Here is a 14,200-nt window from a genome sequence, read left to right as displayed (position 1 = left end):
TAGAACTCCACTGAAGACTCTAGATCCCTGCACTGAAGACTCTAGAACACCACTGAAGTCTCTAGAACTCCACTGAAGACTCTAGATCCCTGCACTGAAGACTCTAGAACTCCACTGAAGACTCTAGAACTCCACTGAAGACTCTAGATCCCTGCACTGAAGACTCTAGAACACCACTGAAGTCTCTAGAACTCCACTGAAGACTCTAGATCCCTGCACTGAAGACTCTAGAACTCCACTGAAGTCTCTAGAACTCCACTGAAGACTCTAGATCCCTGCACTGAAGACTCTAGAACTCCACTGAAGTCTCTAGAACTCCACTGAAGACTCTAGATCCCTGCACTGAAGACTCTAGAACTCCACTGAAGACTCTAGAACTCCACTGAAGACTCTAGATCCCTGCACTGAAGACTCTAGAACGCCACTGAAGTCTCTAGAACTCCACTGAAGACTCTAGATCCCTGCACTGAAGACTCTAGAACACCATTGAAGACTCTAGAACTCCACTGAAGACTCTAGAACTCCACTAAAGACTCTAGAACTCCACTGAAGACTCTAGAACTCCACTAAAGTCTCTAGAACTCCACTAACGTCTCTAGAACTCCACTAACGTCTCTAGAACTCCACTGAAGACTCTAGAACTCCACTAAAGTCTCTAGAACTCCACTAACGTCTCTAGAACTCCACTAAAGACTCTAGAACTCCACTGAAGTCTCTAGAACTCCATTAAAGTCTCTAGAACTCCACTGAAGACTCTAGATCCCTGCATTAAAGACTCTAGAACTCCACTGAAGTCTCTAGATCTCCACTGAAGACTCTAGATTCCTGCACTGAAGACTCTAGAACTCCACTAAAGACTCTAGAACTCCACTGAAGTCTCTAGATCTCCACTGAAGACTCTAGATCCCTGCACTGAAGACTCTAGAACTCCACTGAAGACTCTAGATCCCTGCATTAAAGACTCTAGAACTCCACTGAAGACTCTAGAACTCCACTGAAGACTCTAGATCCCTGCATTAAAGACTCTAGAACTCCACTGAAGACTCTAGAACTCCACTGAAGACTCTAGAACTCCACTGAAGACTCTAGATCCCTGCACTGAAGACTCTAGAACTCCACTGAAGTCTCTAGAACTCCACTGAAGACTCTAGATCCCTGCACTGAAGACTCTAGAACTCCACTGAAGACTCTAGAACTCCACTGAAGACTCTAGATCTCCACTGAAGACTCTAGAACCTTGCTAAGCATCCAAGAGCTGCCCTTATGACAGCAGAAGAATTCAAATGATTCAGGAAGTGTGTGTGAACTAATATAAAATTGTGTAATTTGATTCAGTTCTATTGACCGAGCAGCTGGTCAGGACTCTACAGATGAAGGTGTGTGAAAGTGAAGTGTTCTATAGGGTCTGTGGTAAACATTCCTGTGTAAAGACCCACATTGTTCTCAGTAGGTGAAGAGGAACCACAAAACCACTCTGTCTGCTTTAAACACACTTTGACCTCCAGGTGGAGATCTTATCTTTATTTCTCTGCTTATCTGTGTGTGTGTGTGTGTGTGTGTGTGTGTGAGTGACTCTTTGTGTGTGTGTGTGTGTGTGTGTGAGTGACTCTTTGTGTGTGTGTGTGTGTGTGTGTGAGTGACTCTTTGTGTGTGTGTGTGTGTGTGTGAGTGACTCTGAGTGTGTGTGTGTGTGTGTGTGAGTGACTCTGAGTGTGTGTGTGTGTGTGTGTGTGAGTGACTCTGAGTGTGTGTGTGTGTGAGTGACTGTGTGTGTGTGTGTGAGTGACTCAGAGTGTGTGTGTGTGTGTGTGAGTGACTCTGAGTGTGTGTGTGTGTGTGAGTGAGTGACTCTTTGTGTGTGTGTGTGTGTGTGTGACTCTTTGTGTGTGAGTGTGTGTGTGTGTGTGAGTGACTCTTTGTGTGTGTGTGAGTGTGTGTGCACTCTCATGTTGCTTCATAAAAAATGTTTTCATGACTAAAGGTCTGTTAACCCAGCTGATGTGGCGAATGATAATCTGTCTGTCTCACTTTCTGTCTCGCTCTCTCACTGTCTCGCTCTCTGTTTCTGTTTTACTTTCTCACTCTCACACTCTGTCTCACTCTCAGACTCTGTCTCACTGTCTCACTCTCAGACTCTGTCTCACTCTCAGACTCTGTCTCACTCTCAGACTCTGTCTCACTGTCTCACTCTCAGACTCTGTCTCACTCTCAGACTCTGTCTCACTCTCAGGCTCTGTCTCACTCTCAGGCTCTGTGCTAAACGAAACATTTCCACAATTAAAAAAAAAATGTTGTTAATTATTTATTTGTTTACCTTTTGCTCACATCAGCCCACAATTAGAGACAACTTGGGGTGTGTTTTTGTTCATTTTTATTAGATAAACAAGTTAAAGTGGCATGTGTGTGTGTGTGTGTGTGTGTGTGTGAGAGATTAAAGTACAGCTCACAGTTGTTTTGTTCACTGGCCTTGATGCTCTCACAACCCAGCTGTTATCACTCACACACACACACACACACACACACACACACACACACACACTATCGTGTTTTTAAACAGTAAAATTCACGTTTCAGGTCCAAAAGTCCTGAAGGTTTATCTGATATTAACACTGATATTAAACTCCTAATCATAATCACAATTTTGAGAATTTAATAATAAAATAATTTTATTACATTATTTATTCGAGCTTATTAAATCAGAAAAAATAAAGTTTTAATTTTATTTAATTTGCTGTTAGTGTCTTTTTTTTTTAAATCAATGAATCTCTGACTCCAAATACAACCAAATATTTAATACTTTAGTATAATAATAATAATAATAATAATAATAATAATAATAATAATAATAATAATTATTATTATTATTATTATTATTGTTATTGAAGAGGAACATAAGACACAAAAAAGATGCAAAAAATAAAATTCTATCCTTATTTTCCCCTCAGTATTAAAATCATTTTGTTAATCACATTCAGAAAATTAAGCAAGAGCTTGTTCTTATGTAGTTTTATTAAGTAAACAGGTTTTTCCTCTATGTTGTTTTTCATATTATAAAACTTTTATCGTGGTATTTTGCTGTGTTTGTATTGATTAATTAATTAGTTTGCGTGTTTTTGTTTTTTATTTTAGAGGAATCATCTCTGAAGATTTTTGGACTGTTCCATTTTTCTGCGTAAAGGGGGAGGAGGGGTGAAAAGTGAACCCACCTTAAAACTGCGCTTCGGATGTCCCACAATGTCTCGGCCACATCATGACTCCTAGACTGTTTAGCTTGTACTGTGATGTCACACTGACTCCGCCCTTTCTCTGACTCGGCCATGAAGGAGGTGGGGTGCTGGTCGGCGGCAGAGGTTTCTGATTGGCTGGCCGAGGAGGGGATGCCGGAATACGCAGACGCTCTCAGGGACGTAGACGGCGCGTCTCTTTTGCGACTTTCCGAGTCGGATTTCCGAAACCCACCGCTGTGTCTGGTCGCCGGAGACAACGGGAGGCGTCTTCTGGAGCGCCTGGAGACGCTGCACATAGCCAACCACATGGGTAACCATGGAAACAATCGTCATGTCAATGGGCACGTCGGAAACGGGAAGATTCACAACGGGGCGCCAAAGAACGGATTCCGATCAGACGCGATTCAGATCCATATTCCTCGTCCGTCGGAGAGCGAGCGCACGGCATTTCCCACAGAGTGGTACAAAACGGGCGTGGCCTTTGGGTACGCTTTGTGCTGCTTCATCACCACGTCGATCGTGATTTCCATTGTACATGAACGAGTGCCATCCAAAGAGGAGTCTCCTCCCCTTCCTGATAAATTCTTTGATCTGTTTGATCGAGTGCAGTGGGCGTTTTCCATTTGTGAAATCAATGGCATGCTGCTCGTCGCCATCTGGACCATACAGTGGATCCACCTCAAACACAGGTACACACTGTAACACAACACATTACACACAGGTCAGTGTGTAACACAAACTGTAACACAATTAACTCAAGCACAGGTCAGTGTGTAACACAAACTGTAACACAACACACTGAAGAGCAGGTCAGTGTGTAACACAGACTCCTAAAGAGCAGGTCAGTGTGTAACACAGACTCCTAAAGAGCAGGTCAGTGTGTAACACAGACTCCTAAAGAGCAGGTCAGTGTGTAACACAGACTCCTAAAGAGCAGGTCAGTGTGTAACACAGACTCCTAAAGAGCAGGTCAGTGTGTAACACAGACTCCTAAAGAGCAGGTCAGTGTGTAACACAAACTGTAACACAACACACTGAAGAGGAGGTCAGTGTGTAAGAAACTAACTGAAGAGCAGGTCAGTGTGTAACACAAACTGTAACACAATTAACTCAAGCACAGGTCAGTGTATAACACAAACTGTCATGGGCGGTCAAGCCACATTGATACACGTGGGGAGCGAAGGCTGGCCCGTGTGGTCCAATCCAACAGACAATCTACTGTTGCTCAAATTCTGATAGAAAGGGGACAGAATACACACTGCATCGCAGCTTTGTGTATGGGGCCGCATAGCTGCAGACCGGTCAGGGTGCCCATGCTGACCCCTGTGCACTGCCGAAAGCACCAACAATGGGTATGTGACCATCAGAACTGGACCACGGAGCAATGGAAGAAGGTGGCCTGGTCTGATGAATCACGTTTTCTTTTACATCACGTGGATGGCCGGGTGCATGTGTGTCTCTTACCTGGGGAACACATGGCACCAGGATACACTATGGGAAGAAGGCGAGCCGGCGGAGGCAGGGTCCTGCTTTGGTCAGTATTCTGCTGGGAAACCTTGGGTCCTGCCATCCATGTGGATGTTCCTTTGACACGTACCACCTACCTAAGCACTGTTACAGACCATGTACACTTTCATGGAAACGGTATTCCCTGATGGCTGTGGTCTCTTTCAGCAGGATAATGCACCGTGACACAAAGCAGAAATGGTTCAGGAATGGTTTGATGACCACTACAACCAGTTTGAGGTGTTGACTCCGCCTCCAAATTCTCCAGATTTCAATCCAATCCAGCATCTGTGTGATGTTCTGGACAAACAAGTCCGATCCATGGAGGCTCCACCTCACAACTTACAGGACTTTAAGGATCTGCTGCTAACATCTTGCTCCCAGATCCCACAGCACACCTTCAGGGATGTAGTGGAATCAGTTCAGTAAATAAATACAGACGGTCCTGAGATCAAGAGAAATTAATATAATGTTATAATTATAATTAAGTTAAATTACAGTAATTTTCAGGTGATTATTGTATTTATTTTTAGGATATGAAACATCAGAGCGTGAATGTGTCCTGAGGTGTGGACGCTCTGTGTGTGTGTGTATTTGTGTGTGTGAGGATTAAAGAGTCACCAAGTTTATATTAAATTTGGCCAGAGACGTCCATCTAAATCACGGCTCCATCCATATCGTACAATCTTTAATTCAGAAACTGTTTTAAGCCATGCAGTTATAGTCAGACGTCTCAGGTAAAATAAATAAAGTCAGTTAAGGTTAGTCCTGTTGGTCTGCATGAACCTTACGGTGGTTCAGATACACTGGCAGTATCACAGATCTGATTTTGCATTTTTTTTTCTGTGTGTGTGTGTTCAGGTCCATCGTCGGACGACGTTTCTTCTTTATCGTTGGAACACTGTACCTGTACCGGTGTGTGACCATGTACATCACCACCTTACCTGTGCCAGGCCTGCACTTTAAATGTGCACCCAAGGTAACACACACACACACACTCAAAATACACAATACAACTTGTAGGCTTCTCTAATACTAGGCATAATTTGGCTTAACTTTCACTTTAAAATAAGACAGAATTTATAAATAGAATAAGGAACTGAGTGTGTGTGTGATGAACTTGAGATGGAAATGGTTTGGGTTTCTAAAAGGAAGTGGGTTTTAGCTGGCTATATATATATATATATATATGTTTTTGTGTGTGTGTGTGTGTTTCACTCTTAGCAGGTGTGGTATTTAGTATGAATTAAAAAAACCCTTTGTGTTAAAAAGAAATAAAATAGTTTTGTTAAAAAGAAGTCACACCTTCAAAAAAATCACACTATTTATCCATTTTAAGTGAGTCACTTCATTTGACTCGTCTCACTAATAAGACACAGAGTCATTAGGATGCCGAGTCTTATCAGTGAGTCAAGTCAAATGAAGTGACTCACTGAACCTGATTCCTTTTAAATGTTTTTACTCCAAATGATTTGTGAAGTTTAACATTTGTAAAAAACAAAACAAAAAACCCCACTTTTTTTTACTTTGTAGAAAATTATAAAAACTAAGAAGGAGTCAGATAAACGAGTCTTTGTTCACCTGAGCCAACAGCTCAGAGGAGGAAAAAAAGAGAGCAATCTAGACATAATTACATTTTTTATCCCAGGATTTGTATGGATTGACTGATTACTCTGGTATGTTGTTAACCAGGAAGTCAAATGTGTGTGTGTTACAGTTGCTCGGTGACCGGGAGGCTCAGCTGAGACGGATTATGAAGATGATCTTGGGCGGCGGTCTGTCCATTACGGGCTCTCACTCCCTGTGTGGTGACTATCTGTACAGCGGACACACCGTCATGCTAACGCTAACATACCTGTTTATTAAAGAGTGTGAGTGCTCACTCACACACACACACACACACACACACACACAATGACTCAGTTGTGCCACCTGGTGGTCATTTGTGCTTTTACATTACTTTCTCTTTTACTTCTGTTAGTGTTCTAAAGAGTGTGTGTGTGTGTGTGTAGATTCTCCACGGAGGTTCTGGCCCTATCACTGGGCGTGTCTCAGTCTGAGCGTCAGTGGGATTTTCTGCATCCTCTGGGCTCATGATCACTACACGGTGGATGTGGTGGTGGCGTACTTCATCACCACACGCCTCTTCTGGTGGTACCACACTCTGGCCAATCAGCAGGTGGGTGTGGCCTGAGTGGCACGGACTCACCTGTCCAGTCAGAGAGGGAGAAAAGGAGGGAGGAACTTTCAGTGACAGACACACACTAATCAACACCCTAGCAACCATCTGAAACACCATAGCAACAGCCTAGCAATCGTGTACTCTACCATAGCAACCACCATCCAATCACTTAAGACAAAAGGGTCCACCTAGCAACAGCTTAGCAACCACCTAGCAATCCCGTGAATATCATAGCAACCACAGAGAAAGCGTCTAGCAGCCAGCTAAGATAACCAGCTAACAACCAAACACCTTTTAATAAATGTAATGTATATATTTTTAACTAATAAATTAACTTATTTATGCCTTTCTTGCTAAATTAATAAACAAATGATTAAATAACAAATAAAAGTAGGTACTTTTTATGACAATAAATAAACAAATAAATAAATAATGTTTGTGTTCTGTCTCTCCTCAGTGTCTGAAGCAGGATTCGCAGATTAATGCCTTCTCTCGTGTCTGGTGGTTTCGTCTCTTCAGCTACTTCGAGAGAAACGTCCAGGGTGTGGTCCCTCGCCACTACCAGATGCTGTTGCCGTGGCTCCCGTCACCATGCCGACTGTCTGCGGCGGGGCGGGTGAAGTACAGCCACGTGGACTCTCTCTAACAATGGGGACTCGTCGCCCGCGTGCCCGCCTAGCCCGCAGCCTCGGCTCAACACTGTGACGTGGATTTTCCTTCTTTCGGTATTTTTTTTAAACATTAAACGTCCCTGAAAAGACGACGTAGCGCCAAGAAATCCATTTTAATATATACACATAACGCTGCCGAAATTTCTAATCTAAACCCATACCTATGAATATAAAGCGTAAATTAACCACCAAATAGTATCTGAAAATTTTTTTGGGGGGATATTTTTTTATAAATAATGTAATGGTATTAATTGTTGTGTAGAAGACTTTTTTCTAAAGACTTTCGCAGATTTATTTTCCCAAAGTAAAAAAAAAACAAACAAACAAAAAAAATGCAAGTATTGGACGTTTTTTAGGTTTGTATTCTTCCCGAATGCTGGAGCGTCTTACTGGGAGATTTGAGATTTTTTTCAGTGCCTTCCTCCTCAGCGATTCAACACCCCACAATTCCACACAGCTATTAGCTTGTTAGCGGTCAGCTTGAGCTCCGGAATGTTCATTCGTCTCGTTTTGACCGGATCATTTGAATGTAGGTTAAAGGTCAAGTTCGCTTCACCTGATTGTCCAAAGAAATTTTTAGATGTTTCAGAAAGGTTTGGTTTTATTATTATTTTTGTTTTGGTTCTGTGCTAATAATTAAGTAATATAGCTGAGTATGGTGGCCTGGAAGTGCAACATAAATAAAAACACAAATGCATTAACAATACAGAAAGGGGCGGGCCTTACTGAAACCTTGTTGCAAAGTTTCTTCAATACAGTGAGGCTGAGTTCTGTGCTCTGATTGGTCATAAGGTGTTGATTAATTCTCTCTAACAGCATGCGCAGGTTTATATTAATACACTCGCTCTAATACCTTATCATTTCCATAGCAACTGCTCACTCAAAGGGAATGCTCTGTAAGGAGAAACATGTTTCTGTAATGTTTATGGAAGGAATCTCCAGTGTGAGCACTGTAAGAGTTTTCTGATATCGGATATAGATGTTTTGATGTAACAAGATAACTACCAAACTACAGCCTAACAACCACCTGTAACACCATAGCAACCAAACAGAAACACCTTAGCAACCATATACAATACCACAGCGGTACAGAACATCAAAGTACCTATGATAAAAAAAAAAAAAAAGATATAAAAGTGTCACTAGGTATATTGACATTTATGTCCAGAAACGATTAAAGGAGCATGTGGTGTTCAGTAAGGACCGCCCCTTTTTGGTAGTTTGTTAAAGTGCTCGGGTCACTGTAGCTGAGCAATGTGATTATACAGTTTCAATGTTGTACATTTTTTAAAGAGCATTGTAGAGACCGTCTCGTCCCTCGACCAAGTTCTGTATTCATTTTAAACTCTAGAATGTCACAGTAAGAGTTTTATAAAGCAGGAACGAAGTATCATGATAAAAACATGACCAAGTATTGTGAAGTGATGTTTCGTGTCATATTGCTCACCTTTACTGCCAACTGAAGTCTCCCTAAAAGACAAAACCTCACGACTAAAGATTAAAGAAACTTGTTGGACAAAATCCAATGCAGTATATTACTAACTTTATACATTTACTGATTTAAGCATATAACAGTATAAATAATAACTCAAAATAATATCACATGACCAGAATGTATTTGTAAAAAAACCCACAAATTATGATTGAATTAAAAAATACAAAGTGTATGACGAGTAAACGCTTTTATTCCTAAAACAACCACAACTGTAAATCTATAGCAATACACTGTGTTCTGATTGGCTGACAGCAGTACAGTGTGTTGTGATTGGCTGAGAGCAGTATGGCGTTCAATAAACTGGTGTGTGTTAATTAAGAGTATTTTACACACACACTGTTAGTATAATGACATGAATGTACAAATAAAATATATTTATTAAATGGTTTTAAAGAAATGAAGCACTTTATAACACCTTTATCCAAAACAGTGTGTCATCTCAATCTTCCGTAAGTGTAGCTCTGTTGCTATGCTTTGAGTCTAAGCTAAATCTGAGTTGCTAAGGCAACATGAAAGTGGTCGGGTGTGTGCTAATATTCAGTAATATAAAAAGTATCTCGATATTTAACACGCAGCTTTCCTACTGTTCTGTTTCAAAGCAAACGGAGCTGGAGCGATGGATGTAGCTAACAGGTTTCATTTAAAGTGACTGTAGCATAAACCTGTAAACTGTCCACCAGGTTAGAAACACCACTGCATCCTGAGAACCTACACGCTAAATACTGTTTTATCTTTCTTTCTTCAAAAATTGTTAACTCTTAAATTTGATCATATTGAGATTTTATATTTATCCAGTCTGTTATATCTCTCCCAATCAGTCCGATATTTTTCCTTGTGTTAATGTAGTTAGAGAGTGTTAATTTTCCAGGTTTTATGTGAATCAGAGACTCCTGTAAGTAATTATTTTTCCTTATTGTCGATGTTTACCTGTTTGTGTGTTAATAAATGAGTATAATATGAACGAGTCGAGGGCAGAGTTTTAATAAAATCTTTTATTCTGTATTTCACAGGCTGTCTTTGTTTTACACTCCATACAGACTTTTTCATTAAAAACATTTAAAGATGTGAAAATTATTTGAATTAATTCTGTGGAGTGAATTTCGCGTCACTGACGTCATTCAAATCTGAATTTATACGCTTTTATAAACGTATACGTATTTATAAACCTGCATATGAATTTTAAAAAGGTTTTAAAAATTTGTATAATAATTCCAAATTTATATAATAAATAAATAAATATTACTTTAAATATTTGTGACTTTAAAAACCGGTTTCAGATTGAAATTCTATTTTTAAATGTGTTTTTTAATTCATTCAATGCAAATAAATGCCAAGAAATTAAATTATTCGAAAAATTTCGAAGCGCCCCCTGGTGGACACGAATTTAATGAACTGAATTAAAAAAATTAAAACTGAACTGGACCTGAACCTGAATTTTGTATCTCGTTAGTTTAAAAAGTGAGCTTGACAAAGATGTAAATAAAACCTGATGTAGTTTAAAATCAAAAACTGATATATTATATTAAAATATTAGAAGGATTTAACAAGATCTAAAAGATTTAATTTCTCTGAAATCATTCTTGTTAGAGCAATTTAACCAAATTATTAATATTTAGTTTTTCTTTGTAAACAGCAATAATAATAATAATAATAATAATAATAATAATAATAATACAGTATTTATTGCAGTAAGATTATTTGGCCGCTGGGGGGCATTGTAATAAACTGCTCAGTCTAAGGAAATCATTAGATATATTAAATATAAAAATTTGTTTATTCTGCACATTAGTGCGACTTACATTTGGGGTTTATATTTTCCTCAAAAATCTTTTCCGTCTTAATATCAGTAGCTTAAATAACAAAACTGCATTAAGCTACAAAACAAGATTTATTCAGTTTCTTGCCTTTTATCACAGTTTATGTGATAAACTGAACTATGTAAGCGTTCTTGTTTTATTTCTACACTCCTGATAACCTGGTTGTGTTTCTAAAACCATTAACACAACAGAGTTTAAGTTCATCAGTATGTTTTTTATTTTACAGTGTGAACTCATTTCTCTCGGTGACGTTTCACTGATGAAACATTACTGTTACACCACCAGGTGGCAGCACAATGTCATATTTTTAGACGTGAAAGATGACATATACCCTGTGATATGCAGTAACAGGGTAACAGACCTGTATTCATGGGGCAACAGATGGGGTAAGAGACCCATATTCACACGGTACCAGACCCGTATTCACGGGGTAACAGCCATATTCATGGGGTAACAGACCCGTATTCACGGGGTAACAGCCATATTCATGGGGTAACAGACCCGTATTCATGGGGTAACAGACCCGTATTCAGGGGGTAACAGACGCGTATTCAGGGGGTAACAGACGCGTATTCAGGGGGTAACAGAGCCATATTCACGGGGTAACTGACCCGTATTCATGGGGTAACAGATGCGTATTCAGGGGGTAACAGAGCCATATTCACGGGGTAACTGACCCGTATTCATGGGGTAACAGAGCCATATTCACGGGGTAACAGACGCGTATTCAGGGGGTAACAGACCCGTATTCATGGGGTAACAGAGCCATATTCACGGGGTAACTGACCCGTATTCATGGGGTAACAGAGCCATATTCACGGGGTAACAGACGCGTATTCAGGGGGTAACAGACCCGTATTCATGGGGTAACAGAGCCATATTCACGGGGTAACTGACCCGTATTCATGGGGTAACAGAGCCATATTCATGGGGTAACAGACCCGTATTCAGGGGGTAACAGACCCGTATTCAGGGGGTAACAGACCCGTATTCAGGGGGTAACAGACACGTATTCAGGGGGTAACAGAGCCATATTCATGGCGTAACTGACCCATATTCATGGGGTAACAGACCCGTATTCAGGGGGTAACAGACCCGTATTCAGGGGGTAACAGACACGTATTCAGGGGGTAACAGACACGTATTCAGGGGGTAACAGACCCATATTCACGGAGTAACAGAACCGTATTCATGGGGTAACAGACCCGTATTCATGGGGTAACAGACCCTTATTCACAGGGTAACAGACCCATATTCACGGAGTAACAGAACCGTATTCATGGGGTAACAGACCCGTATTCATGGGGTAACAGACCCGTATTCAGGGGGTAACAGACGCGTATTCAGGGGGTAACAGACGCGTATTCAGGGGGTAACAGACCCATATTCACGGAGTAACAGAACCGTATTCATGGGGTAACAGACCCGTATTCATGGGGTAACAGACCCGTATTCACAGGGTAACAGACCCGTATTCACGGGTAACTAAAAACAGCCCCACTGACTGCACCAATTGTTCTGTGATGCTACAGAGATGTGATTTAGTTACCATGGTAACAGAGAAAAGGACTTCTGGCAGACTGTAATAAGTGTGTATATGAATGTATTTTCAGTGTCCTCATATCACCACCTAGTGGCAGAGCAGTGTACTGCTTTTAATTCTCTTAAAACCTGTGACTGCATTTCTATTAAATTCTAAGCTATTATAATTATTTAATTGATCGCTTAATCGTTGTAAACACACAAAAATAAATTCTGATATTAGAATAATAATAATTGTTATTCCACTGGGAAAATCCTAACATATTTACTTAATGTTTAAAACACATCATTTGGATAATCAAAGAAAATCAATAAAAAATATGCACTTATAAATATATATTGATAATAATATTAATTAATTTATTCTATTATTAAAAAGAAATAAAGATTATTAATTTATTATTTATTTATCATGTTTAATATACTATGTATGTGTTTTATTGATTTTATTCTAACTGGAATATTTTATATGGAATTAATTTGTTTTAAGACTAAGAATTTAAGTATTATTTTTCAGAGATGCTAAAATGTTTGAATGAAAAATTCAGAGATGCTATTTTTCAGTTAGTAGCTTTATTTATTTTTTTTTAAAGATACTTCATATTTCATTGCCAAATCTAGGAATAATATTTTAAAAATATTTTTGCTAAATTTACTTTTTTATTCTACATATTGTGCGGTGGTTTTACGCTGTAGGTAAATAAACAGTTAATTAAAAAAAATATTTTTTTTTGAAAGAGATTCTAGAATCTTTGCACCGAGAAAGAACGCTTCGGCGGATGACTCAAGAACCTCTGACTCTAGAACTCCTCTAGACCACAGCCACAGGTGGACGGTGCTGGAGTTCCTCTGTAGTGCACAAGAGGGCGCTGTGACATTTCACACACACACACACACACACACACACACACACACACACTGACTCTGATATTAGTCACTCATCACTCATCACACAGCCTCATTCACACATCATCAACATCCCATAATACTCATGCCGGTTAAGTGCTGTTTGGATTTATGGGTCAAAGGTCACGTCCAGGGTTAATCTGACCTATACAGCCCAGCGTGAGAGAGTTCATTGTTCCCTGTTTAAAGTCAGCGGTTATTAAACACTGATCCAAATAATGTTTCAGTGCTGATTCGAGGAGACAGACACGGTGTTTCCCACTGGCTGCTTCAGAAATCACAATAACTCCATGATAAAGACTCAACATGTGACTGGAGTCTGGATGGAAACAAAGACACTTCACAAGCTGAAACTTTCTATCTAAAAATCTGAATCTATCTATCTATCTATCTATCTATCTATCTATCTATCTATCTATCTATCTATCTATCTATCTATCTATCTATCTATCTATCTATCTATCTATCTATCTATCTATCTACCTACCTACCTACCTACCTACCTACCTACCCACCCACCCACCCATCTAAGATGAATCACCATCTCGAACATTTTCTCAGAGAAATCCTCTGTAATGTCAGGTGGTTAACAGTTATATGCAGTGTATTATGTCACGTTACAGCTTTACCCCTGACTGTTACAAAGTGCTGACACTGGAGATTCCTTCCATACACATTTATACCAACATTAGACAAACAAACGAAGACTAAACTTGCAGCTAAGTTATGGAACGTCGTGCGTTGTTATTTATTTATTTTAAAGATAAAGATAAATGATGTGAGCGCAAAGAACTGATACTGGAAGTATCACAATGTGTGGTGTAACTGAGTATCAGTGCAGCACTAAAGACAAA

At 39.8% G+C, this 14,200-nt stretch overlaps 1 protein-coding gene across 2 annotated transcripts in view; it reads left to right on the top strand.

Moving 5' to 3' along the window:
- The window catches only part of sgms1a (sphingomyelin synthase 1a), a 25,728-nt gene extending 15,645 nt beyond the window's left edge, over positions 1-10,083 (top strand). Inside the window, exons 1-6 of one of the 2 annotated variants that reach the window (XM_058398884.1) lie at positions 1,061-1,376; positions 3,130-3,916; positions 5,595-5,712; positions 6,451-6,604; positions 6,746-6,912; positions 7,373-10,083. In XM_058398884.1, coding sequence (XP_058254867.1) covers positions 3,318-3,916; positions 5,595-5,712; positions 6,451-6,604; positions 6,746-6,912; positions 7,373-7,561 — 1,227 coding nt within the window. In that variant the 5' untranslated portion in view covers positions 1,061-1,376; positions 3,130-3,317 and the 3' untranslated portion in view covers positions 7,562-10,083. Of the gene's footprint in view, positions 1-1,060; positions 1,377-3,129; positions 3,917-5,594; positions 5,713-6,450; positions 6,605-6,745; positions 6,913-7,372 lie in introns of those variants that run through there. The other variant, XM_058398883.1, reaches the window with a different exon arrangement.
- The last annotated feature ends 4,117 nt before the right edge of the window (positions 10,084-14,200 follow it).

The sequence above is a fragment of the Hemibagrus wyckioides genome, linkage group LG09 (assembly GCF_019097595.1).
Source record: "Hemibagrus wyckioides isolate EC202008001 linkage group LG09, SWU_Hwy_1.0, whole genome shotgun sequence".
Lineage (NCBI taxonomy): Eukaryota > Metazoa > Chordata > Actinopteri > Siluriformes > Bagridae > Hemibagrus > Hemibagrus wyckioides.
Note: the sequence above shows the minus strand (reverse complement) of the source record. Positions and strands in the feature narration are given on the sequence as shown.